Source organism: Epinephelus lanceolatus, chromosome 16, assembly GCF_041903045.1.
Source record: "Epinephelus lanceolatus isolate andai-2023 chromosome 16, ASM4190304v1, whole genome shotgun sequence".
Classification (NCBI taxonomy): Eukaryota; Metazoa; Chordata; class Actinopteri; order Perciformes; family Serranidae; genus Epinephelus; species Epinephelus lanceolatus.
Genome location: NC_135749.1, coordinates 13510639 through 13533799, shown reverse-complemented (window position 1 = coordinate 13533799; position 23161 = coordinate 13510639). Strand labels below are relative to the sequence as shown.

General features: G+C 43.1%; 1 protein-coding gene across 2 annotated transcripts; it reads right to left on the bottom strand.

Moving 5' to 3' along the window:
• smap2 (small ArfGAP2) lies at positions 1-22968 on the bottom strand. 2 transcript variants are annotated; one of them, XM_033637622.2, is made up of 9 exons: positions 22656-22968; positions 5950-6083; positions 4843-5007; positions 4608-4667; positions 4234-4291; positions 3942-4099; positions 2294-2474; positions 1742-2136; positions 1-1656 (listed from the first exon to the last, which is right to left on the bottom strand). In XM_033637622.2, exons 1-9 carry the CDS (start codon positions 22759-22761, stop codon positions 1531-1533), a joined length of 1383 nt encoding a protein of 460 aa, XP_033493513.1. In that variant the 5' UTR covers positions 22762-22968; the 3' UTR covers positions 1-1530. The 2 variants fall into 2 exon arrangements, with proteins under 2 accessions (XP_033493513.1, XP_033493514.1); XM_033637623.2 differs by having other exon boundaries at positions 1742-2133; positions 22656-22906.
• Positions 22969-23161: the final 193 nt, after the last annotated feature.

The following is a 23161-nucleotide window of genomic DNA, read 5'->3' as shown; positions in this document are numbered from 1 at the left end:
TTTTGTCTTTGCATTTCCTCGTAACCTACACGCTAGCTTTCTTAGCCTAGGTGACCTCTAGAGTTCCATTTAAAGGCAGCAGTTGACATCACGCTGTGTTACAGGGGCACCATCTTGCGAGGATAATGCTGTGTTACCTGTGGCTGCTACAGTGGTCAAGCAATGGCAGTTGAATAAACTAATGAGGATAAACAACATAGATCCATATGACTTGGCAGCCCAACATTGGATTACAGTCAGTATCCGATGCACACACTAACCTAGAGATAACGGAGCATGTTCCTCACAAAATGGCGCCCTTGTCCTACACAACGTAATGTACATTCTCTATCTTTTGTTAAGAAACATTTTTAATGCTAGGTTAAAAGAATAGTTTGACATTTTGGTTTTACAAAAACTTTATGTTCATTTGCTTTTTTTGCCAACAGTTACATGAGAGGATACCACTCTTGTGACTGCAAGGTATGTGAAGCTAACGCTAGCAGCAAGTTAGCTTAGCACAAAGACTGGAAGCAGAGGGAAACAGCTAGCCTGGCTCTGTCCAAAGCTAACAAAATCCACCTATCCGCATATCTAAAGCTCATGTGTTTTATCCATACAAAGCCTGGCAACCTCATGGTGACGGCAAGACTCCAGGAAGTTACTGACCAAAAAATAGTTCCCACATGAAACCCCAATGTGTCATTTTTACACTTTGGTTTTTGTATGGATTAAACGAATAAGTTATAATGTGTTAATACCTTAACGTTGCCTTTGGACAGAGTCAAGCTAGTTGTTTCCCCTGTTTCAAGTCTTTACGCTAAGCGAAGTTAACTAGCTGCTAATGGTAGCCTCATATTTGGCGCTCAGACATAAGAGTGGTATCAATCTTTTCATCTTACGCTAAGCAAAAAAGGCAAATAAACATATTTCCCACAATGTTGAACTGTTTAACAAATTAGAAAACATTAAGCCGTTAGCCTTGCAACACAGTATGTTTCCCTCATTTTAAGAGAAATGAGTCTTGATTCAATTAACGCCAATATTCAAGTACCTCTTCCAATTGAGTTAAGCTCAGCTAAGCTGTTCTCTGAGTCCTAATTCTGATCAAGTAAGAAAAACTGTAAAATTCTCCTAAAAACTACTTTTAAGTCAGCAGTTAGTTGACACCCACATATAGCCGATGTGCGTGCAAACACTCACACATGGAGGCTAGGTACAAAGAAAGATGTGTCGTCCTAACCAGCGAACCTCTGAACCCTGTTGTCTTGGTCATCATACCAAAGTGTTCTGAAGGCAAGCATGGAAATATGCAAAACATGGCCATGGATGGGTCGAAAAGAGGAAGCATGGGCAGAGAGGAGAGAGAAAGAGAGGTAGTAGTGGTTTCCCAAACCTTCTTCTTCTTCACACCTGTCTCCTCCTCCTTCTCCTCCTCCTCCCTTGCATTAGAAAATGTCTCCCGGAGAGTCTGATCCACAGAATCCTACAACTCAGTTCCCCTCTCTTTTGTGGGTTATTGGCGTTACATCACTTCCTGGATAGATGAGATCATTTCCAAACGTGTGCTGTCATGTGCGCTGAGCTCGGAGTTGTCGAGCCTCCCATTTGTTGACTGCTGTATCCCATCATGCCATTGGTGTTGTAGAGATTCATTCCCGCCATGTGCTGAGTCATCTGAGAGCCGAAAAACACACTTAGTTATAAACAGACCTTTAACTACCTTCAAAATTCATATGGTCCAAAACAAACACACACAGACCTGGGTAAGGTTCCACTGCAGCTGCTGGGCATGTTGCACGCCATACATCTGCTGATGAGGTACACCTCCAACCTGCTGCTGCCCCATCATCCCACTCTGCTGCTGTACCATCATGCCAGTCTGCTGCTGTCCCATCATGCCCTGGGTCATCCCTGTCATGTAGGGTGACGTCATAACGCCACTAGGCTGGGCCATGACACCCTGGGCACCCATTAAGCCATTCTGCTGTCCCATCATGCCGTTCTGTTGAACTCCAATTATGCTGCTCTGTTGCTGGCCCATCATGGCCATCTGCGATGTCATCATGGTGCCGCCCATTCCACCTGCCTGGGCCAAAGAATGGTACGATCCATACGGATGTGTCGGGTATCCCATTTGGTTCATGTACAAGCCTGCTGAAGATAATCACAGACAGAGAGCATCCATTTTGCTAATTGTAAAGCAATTAATACTAATTCTCACATCTCTCTGATGAAACTAACCACCCACTGAATCAAGACTTAAGGACACGTAGAGAAAAGAACATCAGAGAAGAGGTTTTTCAGTTCTCACCGTGAGTCGCCATGCTGCTAGCGTGTACCGACGGGGTAGAGGCGTACAGGGAGAGTATAGAGTCCTTGGACAGTTTCTTGACAGTGCCCTCTTCTGCTTTGGGCATCGGACCCAGGAACAAACTGAGGTTTTCAGGCACCGAGGCAGTCACTCTGCTCTGAGGCATGGAGCTGGAAACAGGCTGGAGAGGGAGGGTGTGGCACGGATAGAGAGATAGAAAGAAGGTAGGAGAAGGTTATCAGCAGTGGAAGGACTGACAGAAGGGCATCCAAAAAGGCAGATTTGAACAAGACTAAAGGCCTTTGCACACTGAGTCAGTTTTTATTATCTGAAATTGTTGCATGTCTAAAAATAAGTATGGCCTTGCGTTATGTCAGTCACGTTTGCCCACTGAGTCTGACACTTTCGTCTGTCATTCAAGTTTTTGGAACAGGTTCGATATTCTGCGTCTTTTGCATCCGTCAAAAGTCTTTAGAGACATTTGACCAAGAATCAGTGAAGAAAATGTGGGCTGCACAGTATCCTTTCATAACTCAGATAGCTCACTTTAAACAGGTCAGGTAGAAGATGATGCTGCAGTCCCAAACGCAAGTCACAGGGAGAGAGTGGTGACAGCTAGAAAGGTAATTTCAGTGGAGAGAAGCAAGGGAGGAAATGTGTCTTTACAATTACAACAATAAAATGCATTGGACTCAGTGTGCAACGTTTCTCTGGGTACCTTTTTTTACCTGAATGACGGATTAAAAACACGTTATCGGCTCTACTTAGGAAGAGTAGTGCTTTGAGCAAAATGCTAACTTGCACACAATAAAAATGCTAACGTGCTAATGTTTAACATGGATGTATAAAGAGAACTGGATACAGCATTGGAGCCAGGACCCGTTTCATTCCTATGAAAGTTGCTCAATGGCGCATGAAGCCCCACTATAAAATTATGCAGATCTTACGCATTGTGGGGCCCATGGAGCAAGCGCACTAGAGACTTTGCCGGCCGAGCGACTAACTTCCACTGGCTAAGCGGCTAACTATCTACTACTTTTATTCACTGATTTACAGACAGCTCTTTCACAGTGTAAGTCTTGGGGAAAAAGTTTTTGGGACCCACAGTCGTACATCCATGGTTTGGCCACTATGTTAAACTGGCTGCAAAGCCTGGGGGCTTGATCTTCAACAGAAATGTTCAACATACTAGTTAAACATATTAACATGCTAACATTTGCTATTTAGCAGAAAACAAAGTACAGCTGAGGTTGATGGGAATGTTGTTAGTGTTGCAGGTTTTTGGTCATAAAGGACAAATTGAAATTTTGACCTGATGATGGCGACAGATGAAAAGTCAGCGGATCAGTTAAGTAATTACAGTTCATCCTGAGGGGTAAATAACGGTCTGTATTTGTTGGTAATCTAATAATCTTGATGCAAGAGAAAAAGATCACTGACGTCAGTAGAATTCATCCTCCTGGGACCATGAATGTAGGTTCAAGATTTTATGGAAATCCACCCAAGAGTTGTTGAGATATTTCAGCCTGGAGGGGTTGGACTGACTGACAGATCAACATTGCCATCCCTAGAGCTGCGCTGCTAGCATGGCCACAAACATAAGGGTTCGGTGGAGAGCAGACAGTGCCCAGCATGTGCAGAGTATTACCGTGGTTTTTGCGGAGGAAGCAGAGGAGGGTGCTGGCAGGGAGCTGAAGAGATCCAGCGCAGAGTGCGCCAGAGCTGGATTGGACGCCGCTGGGCTCTCATTACTGTCTGGAACACATCCTCCACCATTAGACACTGCAGGACTAGGAGCAGGGGCATCTAATAGAGATGGGAGATAAAGGCATGGTTCTGATTATTCAAAATTATTCAGGATTCAAATATAACCTGTCTATTTCGATGTCTTTCTCTTCTCTCTTAACTGTCAGTGTGTTCATGTGTGTGAGGTGCAATACCTAATCCAAGCAGGTCTGTGACAGACTGGGAATCTGTCTTGGGGCTGATGTCTTTTTTCTGTCACAACAGAGAAAGTTGATATGAGTAATGCAATATGTCTGCATTGATTAATGAGCTTGAGTCCAGAATCCTATTTTTCTGCTCCCTGGTGGTGAAATGACCTTCCAGAGTTACTCCCAGTTTTCCCCTGCTGGCTGAAAACCCCTCTCCTCAAGGTATACTTCCTCTCCTGTCACCTTGTCCTCAAAGACTCCGCTTTCTTTCGTTCATGTCTTCCTCTCTTAGCGCTCTCCAGCTCAATCTAATTCTGCACTTTGCATCAGCTTATATTAAAAATCTAACAAATTAAGGGCAAGATACAACCAGAACTCACCAATTTCATCTTCTCAAACACAACAGGTTCCTTGGGAATATTGTCACAGCTCTTTTCTTTCTGTACAGAGACAACAAGTGTTTTTTTGTTGAGCAAGCAGACGCTTCAGGTGCTGTGGCCTTGTTCAAGGGTATCGTGACAGTGGTAGATAAAAAGAGACCAGACGAAAGCTATTTGAGACCAAGCACAAAGCCTCGTCTTCTGTGCGTGCGCACGTGTGTGTGTGTGGACTCACCCTGAGCATCTGGATGTCAATGACCTTATCCATGTACTTCTTTTTGTCATATTTGTCCCTGATAAAGATCTCTGCAGACTGGTCCGTCTCTGGGCGCTGGAAGCACTCAGGTAAGAAAGCCTCGTAGAGACGTTTGGCTTTGGCATTTCCCATCTCCTGCACACACTGGTGACACCAAAACACAACAAGCCATGTCACATTGTTAAGCAGTCTGATAAAGGACAGATACAATATCCAGGTACTGCTAATAAAATAGTGTGAATTCTCAATGTGGATGTCGAGAAAGGAGAAAAATAAAGGTGCTGACTACAGGAAAATTATCACAGTGGGAAGCATAATGCTGACTGTCTTGCTTATCAGACCCAGACAAGATGAGCTGCATACTGATGAGAGAGTGTCTACTTCCCCTTCTGTTTGTGAAACTGCAAGTAAAATCCCAGACGGACACAGTTGCAGCAACCAGGAAGGTTGTCGTTTTTAAACCAAAAATGACAAGAATCAGTTTTACAGAGGAAGGAGCCATGCTAACCGTTTCTACACTTTATACTTAGCTAAGATAAACAATGAGGTATTCTTTCTCAACATGCCGAGTAGACACTGGGTTTGTTGTTATACCTTTTGACGGTCAGATCTATTATTATTGTCAGCATTGAAATGTAATGTTCTGTTTCCTGTTTTATTATTTGGAAGTCTGTTTGTCTCCCCATGTCCTGTCAAGTTTCCTCCCTGATTGTCTGATTGCCTTCACCTGTGTCTCATTATTTCCCCTGTCAGAGTGTATATAAGCCTGTGTCTTCTCTTTGTTCTCTGCTAGAGTGTCTTGTCATTTGTGTGAGGTTTCCGGTGTTCTTCCTAGTGTGTATTCCTCGTGAGATTGACCTTTTTTCGTATTTAGACCAGTGAGTTTCTGCCTGTTGAGTTGGTTACCCCTGCCTGTGTTGACCTGGACTGTATCAAAAACCCTGAACTTTGGATTTCGTCTCAGTCTGCATTTGTGTCCAACACTGTGTCTGATACTTATATGTGAACCCAATCAGTATCTTGTGAAAACCCTGTACTGTGTGTCACACATTAACACATATAATGTCCCTTTCTGTGTCCTCTGACCTGAACCTGCTCCTGTGTCCACTGGTCCAGATTGACAGACTTGACCTTGGAGATGTGGACCCCCAGGTTTCGATGGATACCGGCACAGCGGATACAGATGAAGATGCCCAGATTCCAGGATGCCCATCTTGGACCTGGCAGAGAAGAAGGTAGTGTTTAAAGTTCTACTCTGGGCATCGATTAATCTGCTACAAAGTTGTCTCTGTTCATCAAGATTACGGGCCAATCCCAATTCTCTTCCCTTTACCTTACCCCCTGGTTTCAATTGCACTCGCCAGATAGATTCCCCTCAACGACGAAGGGGTAGTGTTGAGGGGTAGGGAATTTTACCTACAAATTGGGACGCCACTTCATGCAAATTAGCGTAACAGACATGTTCACCTACGTCACGTGAATCGTCAACGAAGGCTTCTTGCACGGAGAACTCTGTAGATCTTCATGTCGGCTACATCGTGAATTAGCAATTTTCAAGCGTTCATATTCTTTTTTAAAGATATTTTTTAGGGCATTTTGCCTTTATTGGACAGGACAGGTAAGTGTGAAGGGCGGAGAGAGAGAGGGGGGATGACATGCAGCAAAGGGCCACGGGCTGGATTCTAACCCGGGCCGCTGCGGCAACAGCCTTATATATGGGGCGCCTGCTCTACCACTAAACCACCGACGCCCCAAGCGTTCATATTCTAACTCAATGCTTACAGATAACAATGCATAATGCAGAAACATATTCCAACATATTTTGGAATTTTTGCATGCTTATTTGGGAAAATAGTACTTAAATTGTGCGATGGCTTTCTCATGGAGGCTGCCATCTTCCTGGAAGACTCACCTGGCTGGATAGTTTCGCAATGCATCCTGGGAAATTCAATCTTTTCTTCAGTTGAGATGGGTTTGTAAGTGTGCATCGAACAGCCCTTCAAATTAAGTGGGGATTTTAAGGGCTGGAAAGCACTTTGCTAAAGCTTGGGACACCCTAGTCCTTCGCAGGAACGTGCAAAAACAAGGGCTAGGGCCAATTTTGAGGGGAAGTGTGAGTATTGGGACGGACCCTACATTTCAGAAGTTTTTTCCATAATAGATATAACAGATGCACACATCCACAAACCATTTAAGGCAAGTGCTGGACAAAAATAAAAGCCATAAACAACAAAAACTGTGGCTCCCTTAAGTGTTATTTAACACACACCCACAAGTGACCTTGCAAGCTAGGGACTTTTTGTCAAACTAGTCTGGCAAACTAGTTTCTTCCATGCCATAAAATGTCCTGGATATTACACTACATTCACCTCATTTAGTATATGGCTATATGAATATGCAACTTAAGCCCCACCTCTATCCCCACCCACACCTGAGCTGCTTGCCTGCAGCTTGAGCGTACCTGCTGACCTTTGACTCTGCTCACTGCTCTCTACAATGTTAGAAACGTAATCATAACAGATAACATGAGCCTTGGCCTTGACTATGTTAAACAGCTACGTGCTAAACAGAGAGTAATGCATTGTTAATGTCGGATAAACCATGTTCCTGATCACCAGCTCTGACAAGTTGAAGTCAAAAGTAGCTTGCAAAATACCGATATGTAGTTTTGCTATAGCATTATGCTAATGATATAGGAAGCCCCACCCTCTGAGTTGATTGGATTGGTTTCTTAGGTTTGTGACATATGAACTCTGGCTGTCTAAATCCGTGTATGTGAGACTGTCATTGGTACACTGAAGCTCCAAGGCTGGAATGTTCAGCCATGGCGTTACTGCTTATTTCGATCATGGTATGTCTACAGCCTATAAGAACACCATATGGACATGTAACAAGGTTAAAAACTTGATTTTTAACTGTAAGGAATCTTTAATACTTAGAACAGATGGTCTTTTCAAGCAGTTGGGCGACAAACAAAAAACTAAGGAAAGAGATGGAGAGTGAGTCAAGAAGTATAACAGACAGGTAGAGTGAGCAGGCGAGAGGACTGGGTGAAGAACAGTGCTAAAAAACTGATTAATTTTAGTCCAATTATAGAAAGACGAGCCTGAAATTCAATTATGAGTTTGAATTCAGCTGGGAACTCATCTAATCCAGTGTAAGTCATGCGGTGTCCTGACACATAATAGGATCCAATAGAAGAGTTAGCCTACATAACTGAGATTGAGAGGAGAGAGGGGGAGTAGAAAGTAACACAAACACACACACACACAGAGGCGATCACACACACACACATTCTGGATACCTGCAGGGATGATTACTCATTTGGTCATGAGCCTGTGTGTGTGGGTGCGCGGTTATCTGAGTGGGCCATTTTGTCCATCTTGCTGCCATCTCTATCTTAATGGTTACATGTGAATGTTGCATGCCCCATATTCACCCCCATGCTTCGTCAGCTTAAGCTCTCTATCATGTTGTGTGTGCCTCGCTGTCAGGGAACTCTGAGAGGGGAGAAATAAAAACAACACCGTCAGGCTATTTTTCTGCTGAAATTATGCAACCGTCCTCTTCTGAGAATACAGTCAACTTCAAAGAGAATACTGGTGCTCCTCTTCCCCATCTCTCCTCACATCTTCCTTCTTGCCCCTCCTCCTCCACCTCTTCCTGCTCCCCCCTCCCTTGCTTGCTCTAGTTGGCAGAACCACCCTCTCTGCTCATCTCCGTTATGAGCCCTGGCTTGCAACCTTGCCACAAGTTGATGCACTGTGGCCTTTACGCCACTAGATGGAAGAGCAGCTTTCGATTTGGATTTCTCATTGGCCTCTTCTGTCTTGACAAAGTCGCTGCGCTGAGTTAAAGGAAGGCCATTCTATGCAAATGAAAGAGGAAGTTGAGTTTCGGAAGAGAAAACACAAAACCTTCCTCTTTACTGCAGCTGCGGAAACACAGTCTCGGTGCAGAGTCAAAAAAACAGCTTTGTGTCTTGGTTGCATCCTGAGCTATAGATGCTAAATCTGTTTGCACCATTAACAGGAAATCATCAGATTGGCTCTGTGTTTATTTCTAATCTGAATAGTTTGCAGGTTACATTTTTAAAATAGCAAAAGAAAAGGCATCAATGGGCAAAAAATGCAAGAGGGCAAACAACAATAGAGGGTCACCAGACAGACAGACAGAGTATGTCCATCACCTTGACTGTCTGGCTGCAGCATTAGCTGTCATGCCGGCTAATAGTAGCATTACTCCGCAAAGCCTGCTTAACTGCTGTAAACACTGCATGGCACCAGTCGAGAGCAAGAGAGACACTGTCAATCGCGTTGAACTCCCCATACGATGGAATTAGTTTGTCCTTCTCATCCTTATTCTAACGCTCCTCTGTGTCCTGGTTGCCATTTCTTATCTCTCTCATTCACCACCGCTGCTTCCCTCCTGCTCTCCCTTGTCCACCCATATCTCTCTCCCCCAGCTCTAATTCTCCTTTCTATTACATTCTCCACCCTCGCTTTCTGGGGTTTCGCCCAGTTGCTGTCACTGTTGCCTTTTTTTTGGCATGTCGTACTGAGTTTTTATCTCTCTTTAGCCAGGCTAGTGGAGAGGCTCTTGGGGTGGCCGTTATTGGTCTGTTGGTCCACCGCTTTGGACCAGACTCAAATATCTACCCATGGTACTCCGAAGGTTGAATCCTATTGACTCGGACAATCCCCCGCTTTTTCCCCTAGCACCAGCATGAGTTTGACATTTCGGGTTTTTAGTGAGACTAGTGCAAAACATGCCTGATCAGAGCGGGCCAAGTGGTACTGCTGCTTGCAACAACTGAACACTCAAAACTCTGCTTCACTGGGTCCTGAGCAATACAGCTGGGTCCAAACAGCTAGATTTATTAAGTTAATGGTTTTACTTCAGAAAAAAATAAAGTGAGTACTTCTTCTAGCAGCCGACCAACATTCCCAGTTAGAGAAAGGGTGAAAGTGAAGCAAGGTGGTGTTTGCCCGGAGCCCCCAAATCACTAAATCCATCCCCGAAAAACACTCAAGTCACAGCTGCTTGCAGTCAGAAACACTGGTGAAATGCATTTACCGGTGGTATTAATTTACAAAGAAGTATATTAGTCACTTGTTTTGGCATTACAACTGCAGGTAATAAGTAGAGCATGGATTTAATTAGCAGAGGCATTTTGCAGACAGTAACATTATTAGTGTTTTAAGTCAGTAAGGCAAAGAGAAACACACCGAAATTGCAGCAAGTTGCGGTCAGGAACACCGGTGAAATACACTGACATTTTCTTTCCAAACCGTGTGTGTTCACGTGTCCAGTGGTGTAAGCGCAAGTGTATTTCTAATCTGCTTACAACAGAGTCAGGTGCTCAGCTGTGAACAGGAGTGTGCTGACCAGGTGAGCCAAGAAAGAGGGAGCAGGTCAGAGTTGAAGGTTAGTTATCTAAAAGAGAATCACACCTGCACACTGCACCACAGTACCCTCTTTGGTGCTAATCAATGCAGAGCCTGAGTAAGAGCCCATACACAGCTTGTCTGTCCAGCAACAACAATGCACACCTCCAGGTACTTTGAACAGATATAGTAGAGAGTAGGAGGGATAGACTTCTAAAAAAGGAAGGAAGGATTGAAGAAACAATCTCTGCAAATCAGATTCTCCGTGTTACAGGGATGGATTGCAGCATGCATTTCTCCGCAGCTGAGTAAGAGTGATGAGCAAACGTCCTCTTTTCTTTTTGTCATCAAAGAACAAACACCGTCTTTTGAGGTATAATTAAATGTTCCAGGTTTGACTGATGAATCCAGTTTTATAGGGCTAACTACCCAAAAGTAGAATGTTTGCAAAGGAGACTGATGAATCATCCTGGCGAAAAGAAAAAAAAAGTGTGGTTGTGGTTGTCAAACATGCAGCTTGAGGCACATCAGGGGATGATGAGAAGGCAGCGCCGGGGCGAGAGCCAAAAACAGAGACAAACAAGAGGGGATTTTTATAGTCAGTAAATGGTGGACTTTAGCTGTTTGATGGCCTGCTGGGATGTACAGGGGGGGTATGACGAGCAGCGAGCGAGTGCAAACAGAGATCTATAATGAACCTCTCTGTCACTCACCCACACACACATTTATGTGAATCACAACACTTGTGAGGACCTTTATTGGCTGTGCTCATTTTGTAACCCCTCACCTTCAGTGTTTCTCCCTCAAGTACCCTTCATCTTTAATCCTTCCCTTCAAGAAAATGTTACATTCAAAGGGCAATGTCAGCGTAATTGAAATTTTTAGGTTAGTAATTTGCATTTGTATTGACATTTTTAGTGATATTGCATTTTTAAACACATGTTATATGGTTTCAGATTTTGTATGCATTCTATCCACCTTCAAGGGTGCCGTTGATTCTTATTCATTTTCATATACGTATGGAATTAGCAAACTAAAGACACTTAATATGCTAATAAGTTGGATGAGTTCAGGGTTACCTTTCAGGCAGCCACTGACTTCAATTTATTTCTGTATGGTATGGAAATCTGTTAGCAGGCTCTTAAGAAATAAAGTCTGTATTATTTTTTGACAAAATAGAATTTTTGAATGCATGCTATCCACCTACTAGGCTGTCATTGATTCCCATTCATTTCCATATAGTATGGAAGTAGCAAACTTTTGATTATATAAATAAAGTAGACTGGACTTGTGTAATCCACCGCAGAAAAGGTCAAGTTTGCATTATTTTAGTCAATATTACAATGTGCGGTAAAACTCGGTTGTGGCTAGATGGCAACCCCAGATTTGCGAAACTGTTTGGAAATATGGGAAAACCTATATTTCATAATGTGACAATGCTGTAGTTAAAGTCTGGTTCAGTTTAGATACAAGAAGCTTGGATAGGGTTAAGGAGAGATCATGCTTTGGGCTAAAACGATCTCTTGAGACATGGAAAAGGAAATCTTGCAGTGCTTTTCATGAATGTAGGGTTGCCATCTTGCCATGACCCATTTTTACCACACAATGTAATACTGACTAAGGCCCAGTGTACACAGTGTGATTTTGGGCTGTCCCAGACAAAAGATAACCATCGTGAAAGAAACATGGCGATATCTTTCAAGGATGGACATGGTCACAGTCTAAATAAAATTCTGACTGTCAGAAATTTGGGTTGACCATCTCACAATGTGACTGCTGTTATGGCCTATACGTTTACTAACCAACCGATAGAAATGCTGCATGAAATGATGCACTGGTGCTATACCAAAAAAAAAAACCCAGACGGATAGCAGCTTGTCATGGAGGCAAAATGTGCTGAAAGAAATGTGCAAGATTCCAGCAAAGAGGAAAATCTTGTTGAGTTGTGACAGCAGAAGCCTTGCCTGTATGATATGACTTCCAGCTCTTACCATGATCACATAAAGAAGAACAAAGCATGGACAGAAATTGCGGCAGAGTTGCAGCTGCCAGGTGAGCAACCTAGCAGCTAGCAAACACACACATTGACACACTGCAGTATAAAGTGCCCACAAAACTTTACGTTATTTAATAATGTAACCCTCTATGTTGCAAGCGTGCAGCACTCTTGCACACTCAGTATGTGAAGCTATTGTACATCATAGCTTGTGATTCAGTGGCCATTGTCATTGTACAGTCTGCATACATCAAACTTATCGTACCCAAGTCTATCAGATCCATGTCGCATGATGTAGCCTGCACTTAAAATGATGCAAACGTGACATTTACAGCAGTGGATTACGCAAGTCAAGTCAAATTTACTTTTATAACCAAGAGTTTGCTAATTCAATACCATATGGAAATGAATAGGAGTCAATGACGACCTTGTAGGTGGAAAAAATGCATACAAAATCTGAAACTGTATCGCATGCAATCCAAATGCAACGTTAACACCTCATAATGGCAATGCAACTTTGATTTTTTAGAAGGCTGCTAACAGATTTTCATACCATACAGAAATAAATGGAAATCAATGGCTGCCTTGTAGGTAACCCTGAACTGGGAAGAATTTCTCTCATTCATCAGACTTATTAGGATATTTAGAGTCTTAAAAATAGAAAGAGAGCAATACAAAGCACTATGATGCATTAACAACCAAGCTCACAGCAGTATTTCCTTCGATTGATGAGATTAGATTGTTTTATTGCTTAGATTTGTTTCTGCGAAGCCCTTTGTTAGTTTGTTGTCAGTAATCTGGATTAGGAGAGCAGAGCATTATAGACCCGGGGAAAAGTGAACAACAAAACCGGGTCTTTGATCAGAAAAGCTTGTTTAATTGATAAAAGGAATCAAGACTCTTGAGTAGTTCTCCTGCTGATGACTTGCTTTTACTACTCGATCTGAAACATAGAGGCGTGCTGTAAAGGTCTGGGTGAAGAAGCAATTCCAACTGGTATATTTTAACAGCAGAGCCCCTGAGTATCTCAAACACCAACATGGGTACCTGTTCATTTACATCCTGTGGCTCCAGCAATTTGATATTGTGTAGGTTTGCTTGATTGTATGATGTTACCTGGTCACCTGGACTCTGACTGGCATCATTGCTATCAAGCACCCCACAGGCACAGACATTTCTGTAGTTGTATGTGATGCCTTCCTTCTCATAATGTCAAATAAATCTCAAATAATCTCAAATAAACTAAGCTAAATAACAAAATCATACATTCACAAACATATTATTAACGTCTTCCTTCCCAGGGGTGGTTTTCTAGCACACACCTATAGTGACATCCATAAGCGCACGTCATTCCCAAACATAGTATGTATTCTCACACTCGCACACACACACAAAAGCATGTGCATATGGCTCATTAGCCTATATCCCACAAGGATAAACGGTGCTCTCTGCGCGCATCCAGTTAATCCCACAGAGCCTCAGTCATCGGTGGATCCTATGCCCTCCTACACCACCGCACAAACACACACTCGTGTACAAACACATTCATCCCCTTCTCTAGCCCTTCAGCATCTGAAGCACTCCAGAAACCCCGAGGCCTCCCCGTGACCCAGTCCCAGTCTGAGCTAAACAGATGGACCCCTATTGATAATTTACTAATACACTCCCACCATCTGTGTTACAGCGCGACTGTCACGACTGTGATCCTGCAGGTGAGTCACTGAAGTTAAATGGGTTACACATCAAAAGACGAGCAAGACACACTGTCACTGTAAGATTTAGATTCTTCTCAGAAATATACTTGATTTTGTACTTATCCTGATTTCATTTTTATACTTTCTGCAGTTCTATAATTATTTCTCTACTGCGTATGCATTTGTGCATTAGTACAGCTGTTTGAGAACTTTGCGATCTTTTGGAGAGTACCGTACAAAAGTCTTATTATACCTATTATTTACCATAATCTATAAACACGGAGATAGATCGATGCCATGCTAACCTACAGCAAAAATACTACCTACAATACTCCATATAAACTCATCCTTTACTGATTTTTACTTGAAAGCTACAGAGGGTGACATAAAATGGATGAACGACATAACGGCACCAATACAGTAGCCCTGCAGTACCTGCTACCTTTGTGAATGTGCCTTGATATTGTTCCTGTCACATTTCATTGTCACTTTCCAGGTAACATAGGAATAGTGGATTGATGTCTGACCTTATCAGACTTTATGTGATAAGATCTATGCTCCATCCACTTAAACACCAGTGCAGACCAGGTACCCCCCTTTAAGCAGTGGCACTCCCCAGTAGCTGTGCCCCCCCAGCAGGACAATGTGCCATGCAACACCACAAAAACTGCTCAGGAATGGCCCGAGGAAAGTGACAGAGACCTAAAGGCATTCACTTGGCCTCCAAATTCCCCAAATCCTAGTCTGATCCATCATCTGTGGGACATGCTGGTACCCCACCTCACAACCCACAGGACCCAAAAGATCTGAAGCCAACGTGTTGATGCCAGACACTATAGGAAACCCTCCAGAGGTCCTGTGTTCATGCCTTGGCAGGTCAGAGCCAAGTCCAGTCCACGACGCACCCACTGTGGATCAGGGGTACCTCTGGGGTACCAGCACGTCTCCCAAATGTTCGATCAGATTGGGATCTGTGGCATGGTGCATTGTCCTGCTGGGGGGCACTGCCATCAACAAGTGCCGTTGCCACGAGGGGGTTTACTTGGTCTGCAACGGTGTTCGGGTGGGTGGAGTGCGTCAAGTAGCATCTACATGAATGTCAGGACCCAAGGTTTCCCAATGGAATATTGCACTGTAACAACATGATAAATGTTATTCACTTCACTTAAAGCCCCGCTTGAAGGGGGGGTTTCTGTTCAGGATGTTTATGGGTGTGTATCCCCACAGTGCTCAGGAGAGGCCGGGGCATTACAAAAAAGTAGCGACCAGGTGCCAGACTGTAAGCAGCATCCAAAAGACACAGCACAGGAAAAATGCAAATACAGCAAGGTGAGACGCCAAACAAGAGTGGTGAATCTGGGGTCAGCTTTTACTTTCACTTTCACTGGCGAGCGTGTTTACAGACAATAACTGACAAATCTGCACGGTAGACCTCGAAGGGAGCCCTATTTACTACCTTATCTTCAGTCCATGTATTATAGACGGGCCCTGTGTCCTTTGACTCAGTCCTTTCGTTGATACTGTTCTTACGTGTCTTGATATCTAATCAAAAAACCACACAGCAAACCTGTGACCATGTTATATTCCAGGAATAACGTGCACACTGCACACATACTGGAGGGATCAGGGGAGTTTACAGGGACCCAGAATGTTATGTTTGCTCAAGGGCCCCTTGCAGGTTCATCTAGCCATGGCAGTATATACACATACAGTGATACACTATAGACTGAGCCACCCTCACCTTGGTACTGTGAGACTCTGAACTCCAGCCAGGGGACACAAACAGCCAATCACCTCCTTCTTTCAAGGGAAATCCCTGCTGCCCTCTGATTGGATGAGATTAAAGGGTGTGAGGGGAGGGGGGCTAGGTGGTGGTGATGGTGGAGGGGTAAGGCACGATATCACCAGGTGATATCTCCACGGCAACTGTGGCCCGGTGTGCGCGTAAACACAAGTACAATGGAGACAATAAAAGAGGGAGGCTTTTATGCAAACACACACGCAGACACACACACAGCAGCCCCTTGAGACTGAAGCCAGAGGTAGAAGTGTTGACTACATTATGCGCCTGCCTCACCCTCTCTCCCCCCATCTCTTCATTATTTCCTGGCACTGCTGAGGATTTACAGTAGAAGTGTCACACCATGAGGAAGTGATAAACAAATAATACAGTACGTCACGTGGTACAGAGGAGAAGAGAGACAGGAAGTTGGGCAGCACAGGCAGTAAAATAGAGATTTCACTTCGATAGGGATGACCTAATGGCGTTGTTAATGTGTTTTCGTGTGTTTTAACGTGCCAGTGTGAGCATGCACTTGGCTCCACATGTCTCTCCACTTCCTCCTCAGTCACCCAGTGGGAAGAAGGTGATAAACGCACAGTAATCTATGTCAAAGCAAACAAGATTAGGCCAAACCCCATCACGAGCCATATGGCCAAAAGCCTGACTTGAGAAAGGGAAGGGGAGGGGCCAAATGCTTTTAAGGTGTGCACATGTGTGCGCAAGTGTGTGGTCGTGAAAGAGCATGTGCTTGTGAGCTAATGCACAGAAGAGAAAGACTTACAGATTCAAGAGGAAGTGCTAATCAGGGTGGAGGTAAAATACCTCTTTTCAAGGACCAAGCTAGTTTACAGTGTCACATTATTAGCACAGATTCATGAGTGAGTGATGTGTGACCTTTCAGTCGGTGTGGAGCCGTATGTTATTGCATGGTTAAATAATAAATGCAAGACATACTTATTTACATAATTGACAGAAAACACGCTTTAGATCGTAGCAAAAGGCCACTAATGATCAGAGGGAAAGTCACTTTCCTTTAGATGAAAGCTGGAACTTGGTGTATATCTGTATGTGTGTGGCTGCTATTTTCTCCGCTAACCCCTAATCTCATCTGCAGTCTAATTAGACCAGTCTGTTGCACAGTGAAGGCACACCAATCAAACAAAGAGGCAAAGCACAGGTTTGCTTCATGACCTCGTGTTTGAGTGTGTAAGGAAAAGGAGGACAACAATCAAACCTAAATGATTTCTCTTTCCACATGTCCCAGATTCACAAATACGACGCTGTATCCTTTATTTTCCTCTGCTTTTGTTGCCTGTCTTAGAAAGAACAGGCATAAATTTAGATGGGCTGCGAGAGTCTGATCACAGTTTGTTTTTTTAAATTGACTTCTGAACAGTCACAAGTGCGTTCGCCTGAAGTCTAACACCGTCTGCAGTCCTTTTTATATCTTATTAAAAAGACCACCCAAAGGCCATGTACGCTGGAACAAAACCTTGTTTTGTAAAATGAAGCATTCACGTTGGTGTGCTGACGTCTGGTTTGAATCTAACTAAGACCTTGACATCACATGTCATCTTAACAAAGTACTCCACTAATCTTGCAGTTGTCTACGTGCTGTGCAGGGTTTGATGAAACCTTATTTCACCTCTGATGGGGAAGTTGGATTTTTGTGTTTTAACAGGAAAATTAAGCAAGAAGACAGAAAGCAGAGAAATGAAGAATCCATTTTAAAAGGACATACTAAAGACTGGGCAGGTGATGGATTTGCTTTTACAACTAAAAAAAATAACTTTTAGGCTTACTACACATTGTGGGGAATGGGTTTCAGAATTTTCTGTAGTTAAAAACTAGTTCACCTCTGGAAAGATGATCTTTTCATAAACCTAGGCTGTCTATGCTGTGTACAGACGCAAATATGTTCGAAATCAGTACGACATGACCAGAGAAAACAAAGGAAAAGGAGTGTAACATTTACCTTTGCTCAAGAGGTAGAAACCTACAACCCTCAGAATGCACTACTGGAAAGTAGGCAACAGTAGAAGAATCAGCACTGCCTAGTTTTACCATTTGATCCATTCCTTTTTTCAGCCTACCTTTTTACAATGCAGGAAGCAATATTGCACCCACTTCCTGTTTACACATTCTCATATCCTCCTGAGACCCGAACTTTTGTTTGGATTACATTTTTAATTTCTCCTAGCTATTGGGGATCAATAGTACCCGATAAGTATAAAAAAACTAAACATTGTCAAAGATAATTAGGTCCTAATGTCCTCATTCGAGACAATAATAAAGTCCCAACGTCTTCAAACAAGTACTTCCTAATTAACAGTGTCTCTTAAAATTGGTCAATTCATCATAAATAAACAAGTATCAACCATAAAATGTGATCAGGTTTTGGACCTTGTCCACTTTTGTGTCGGGATCAGCTGCAGACTGTCTTGGCAGAGATGGCAGCCATCATGTTTTTACATGGATTAGTGTATTGTGCTCTTACTACTGTGAGACTGAATTTATATTTTATGGGTAAAAGTTACTGTTCTCATTGTATTATTGTTCACTGGAGCATTATTGAAGTATTGCCTGTATTTTTATGGCATGTGTTAGTGTCAGCCGCTTGGTGGTGCTGTTGAGACAGCGGGTAATGTGGAGGTGAGATTTAGGCAGAAGAAGGAAGAGGGGACGGGAACGGAGTAGAATCGTATGGCTGTATGTGACCTGTGTTCAGAGACCGTACTAAATGTTATGAACAGAACCCAATACGTTGTTGGACTCATTCATTCCTGCACACACACCCACGTCGCTTATACTACCACTAGATGGCACAAAAAAGTGTCCATGAACGAGGACAACAGGCCTACATTAAGTAGAATGAAGTATAAAGTCAAGAAACCCAAAATTTGATGTCCTCATATGTGGACACAGGGTCTCAGGAGGATATTGCAGCCAAACAGTGCACTGAAATATTATTCTAAAGACATTTTAGCCAAGAAATAGTGCAGTAACATAATCTTGGTTTATAGCCTATTTGATTCGCACTGCCAAGTTTTACAGGCTGATCTGAGTTTGGTCTGCATTTGAGTGAATGAGGGAGGGAGAGGGGTGGCTCTCTCTTGATCCGCTTCTATGTTCATAGTGTCTCTGGTGCGTTCATAGTCCAATCTGTAGTTTAAGCAAGAGCCCAAAAGCCAGCAAAAATCCAAGCTGGGGGATTTGGCTGCCGGTAAGATAGAGGGAAGTTTACCATAGTTTATTTACACATACTACTCACATTATTATGATAAAACTGGGTGAAAATCTGCAGATTATCCCTTGAACTTTTTATTTAAGTTTAACTGTAGGCTATGGTAGTGAATCTGTATCAGTGTAATGATGTTTAGTTTTGTTTGAGGTTTAATACCAAAAGAGAAATCATTCTCTCTACATCCGCATTTGAAGGTTGTTTTTGTTTTCATCAACCACCTGACCAGCTGAGTCCCTCTTATGAAATATTTGTGATGCCAAATTCAGCACCTCAGATCATTTTTGCCAGCATTTGGCAGCTACCTGAAAGAGATACAAAGACGCAGACTATTGAGAATGAACAGAGACCAGACCGCTTGAGAAATACAAAGAGAGACAGAGAACAAACGCCCAAACTGACCTCCACTTACTGGAGGTTAAAAAAAAAACAAAACAAGCGTCTGTTTGCACTTTTCTGAGTGTCCCTGTCTACATCAGAAATGTTTCCCCCTGTCATGACACAGCCTGGTACTCAAATCCAAAGTAAAGATAACTTATTGATTTTGTCTCTGACTGTGCTTTGTACACATCAGGTTTCTCTGGTGTTGTTTGCCTGTCCATTTGTCTGTTTGTCTGTTTCTGCGTCTGTTAGGAAGCAAACACATCTGAACCACGAATGCAAAACCACAGAATACATCTTAATCCCTGTTAAATATGGGGAGCTGCTTACACATATCATTCATGAAGTTTTCATGAGGTATCCCAAGGATGTCTCCTGCGTGACAGCCTGCAGGGATTTACGTACATTCAGGGCCCTCACTTGAGAATTTATGAGTGAGGTGGGAGCAGTGGCAGTCATGTGGAAGTGGAAACGTGACATGCAGCTTCCCCACTGAATCATTTCGGACATGGTATGTGGAGAGGCCAATCTCATCTATCTCAGCAGCAGCAGTGGCGCTGGGTTACATCAGAGCCAGTTTGGAATCTAGCATATAGGTATGAAATGGACTACGACTAAAACATGGCACCAGCACAGCATATATTTCTTAAAAGTTTTCCATAAAACCTGACATAACTTACAAGAAGCAAGTCATTTTGTCAAAAAGGGATGTAACAACTTCATCATAAGTAGCCACCTGAGGTTTATCTTTAGGAGCTAACGCTGTTTGTGAAGTGATTTTGTGTGCATTGACACTGTATCTGTGTGGACCCAGAGAGCCACACATGGATGGATTACTGGACAGGCTACTGGGCAAAGTCCCAGGGGGCCAAAGTGTCAGGGGCCCCCTGGCCTTCACCGGCAAAATGTCAGTCGAAGAGAAACGTACCAACCATGAAAAGGCTCAAAATGACCACAAAGACACATAAAGCAACTAAAAAGAGACACAAAGAGATGCAAAACAGCTGAAAAGAGATGCAAAGAGACTCGCAACTACAAAAAAGGGCAAAACAACCACAAAGAGACATGAAATGACTGTAAGGAGATGCTAAGCAAATAAAGAGACACAAAACAACTACGAAAAGATGCAAAATGACAACAAAAAAGGGGCAAAACAATCACAGACACATAACGAGTACAAAGAGACACAAAGCAACTACAAAGAAACACAAAACAACTACAAAGAGACACAAAATGACTACAACAAGGGGCAAAATAACCACAAAGAGACATGAAATGACTATAAAGAGACAAAAAGCAACTACACAGAGACAGAACATGACTACAAAAGGGGCAAAACAACCACAGACACATAAAGACTACAAAGAGACTCAAAGCAACCATAAAGAGACACAAAACAACTACAAAGAGACACAACATGACAATAAAGAGACATCAAATGACTACAAAGAGACACAAATAAGCCATAAAGAGACACAAAACAACTACAAAGAGACACAACATGACAATAAAGAGACATCAAATGACTACAAAGAGACACAAAGCAAACATAAAGAGACACAAAACAACTACAAAGAGACGTAATATGAGTACAACATGGGGCAAAATAACCACAGACACATAACGACTACAAAGAGACACAAAATGAGAACAAAAAGGGGCAAAACAACTACAAAGAGACATGAAATGACTACAAAGAGACACAAATCAGCCATAAAGAGACACAAAACAACTACAAAGAGACGTAGTATGAGTACAAAAAGGGGAAAAATAACCACAGACACATAACGACTACAAAGAGACACAAAATGACTACAAAAAGGGGCAAAACAACTACAAAGAGACATGAAATGACTATAAAGAGACACAAAACAACTACAAAGATACGTAGTATGACTACAAAAAAGGGGCAAAACAATCACAGACACATAACGACTACAAAGAGACACCAAATGGCCACAAAGAGACACAAAACAACTACAAAGAGACACAAAATGACAATAAAAAGACATGAAATGACGACAGAGACACAAATCAACCATAAAGAGACACAAAACAACTACAAAGAGACGTAATATGACTAAATAAAAGGGGCAAAACAATCACAGACACGTTACGACTACAAAGAGACACAAAATGGCCACAAAGAGACATGAAATGACTACAAAGCGACACAGAGCAACCATAAAGAGGCACAACACAACTACAAAGAGACACAAAGCCACAGAGGCTAAACAACTAGAAAGTCTGTGTCTCTTACTCCTATATGTGAGAGGTGGAGGGGCCCTCTGCATGTCTGTGCCCAGGGCTCCACTGTCTCATAATCCGCCCGTGGTGGCACATGTTTGTATGTGTGCACTTTACAGCAGCAGATATCATCAACTTATTGACAGTTTATCCTAAAACAAAATGAAGATAAAATGCTGGAGAATCAGTTTGTTGACTCAGTTTCACACTCGGTGTATACGTGACCAAAACAGCAGTGTTTACCCACCAGCATGGTAAAACAGGTTCAGCAAATAGCTGATGGCATGGTTCAAGGCCTCAGTGAGGCTACAGACGGACTGAAGGGTCAGTGGACACGCATAAACACAATTGAGAGTCTTATAAAGTACATGTAAAATAATCCTATCATACATGTTAGAATGATTGCAGACGGTTACCACACCAACATCCCCCCAAAAACATGAGGGGCAATATGACCTTTCAACAACCAATTACTTAATTCACTGTAACTACAACACTATAAGTAACTGCTGAGGATGACAGACTGACAATGCCCATGGTTAATTCCATTATAATGTGAGAATACTGTTGTGCCCTTTTGTGAAGAGTTGCCCCATCTGCACTCAGACTGCAGGAACAGTGTGTTCAGGGTGACTCAAAGTCAGTGTGTCTCTGTGTCTGCTGTGTCTCTATACCGGGGTCCAGGGAGCCTCAGGTGTCTGCGATGCTCCCAGCAGCTGGAGTCATCTCACTAATGATCTCATTTGCTTATTTCATCCTGTCATATAGTTTCCAGCTCTTATAATAAACAAAGCCCTTCTTAGATGAAAGGTATTCCTTATAATGTCTTTATCTATTGTGCTGCCTGCTATTATGGACACCTAATGACTTGGTGATGGAGCAGCATGCCATGCTCCAGCCTTGTGAGGATGGAGCCCCGTGTCTTGCACCATAGTACAATGTAATTGGTCGAGGGATGATGAATGCAACGCCGCATTTTCCAGTGTAGTAAATGAGCAAGAGGGTCGATTCATGCCCTGGCCATTAGCAGGCATGGTGAAACAAGACATCTGTAGTCACCTACCTTTTGATTCGCAGTCAGCGCAGTATTTGTTCTCCTCCAGCGCCAGTAAAGAGTTGAGGACAGTCTGGTATCTGTCAACGTCTTTTACAGATTTGCCCGTCATCATCGCACCGGTCCACCTCCTCCACAGCCCCTGCAGTCCGTGACCGGCTTTGTCAAACAGCCGCTTATTAAGAAAAATTAAAGCAGTGTGTGTGAGTGTGTGTGTGTAGAGCCGATGCGATTGGTTCCTCCTCCTTCTCCTCGATGTAGAGCAGGGCGAGTTTGTTTCACCAAGATGGGATGACTGCCTCTCAGCCAACCAGCATGCGGGTTATTCGAGGTGCAAATACTAATACTAATCAAGACGCAACGTGGAGGAAAAACACCATGCGACTGCCAAGCTTCAAAATGTGAGATCGGCTTCAAAGCGCATCTGTAACCTATCAGTGATTGGTACTGAATCATCCAGCCCTCTCTCTCTCTGTCTGTCTCTCTCTCCTACACATACACACACACCTGCGCGC

Coding starts and splice junctions, on each gene's coding strand:
- smap2 (XM_033637622.2), bottom strand. CDS start 22,761: ATGATGACGGGCAAATCTGTAAAAGACGTTGACAGATACCAGACTGTC. Junction 6,084..22,655: donor CGCTGACTGCGAATCAAAAG/GTAGGTGACTAC, acceptor CTTCTCTGCCAG/GTCCAAGATGGGCATCCTGG. Junction 4,100..4,233: donor CACAGACCTGCTTGGATTAG/GTATTGCACCTC, acceptor CATCTCTATTAG/ATGCCCCTGCTCCTAGTCCT.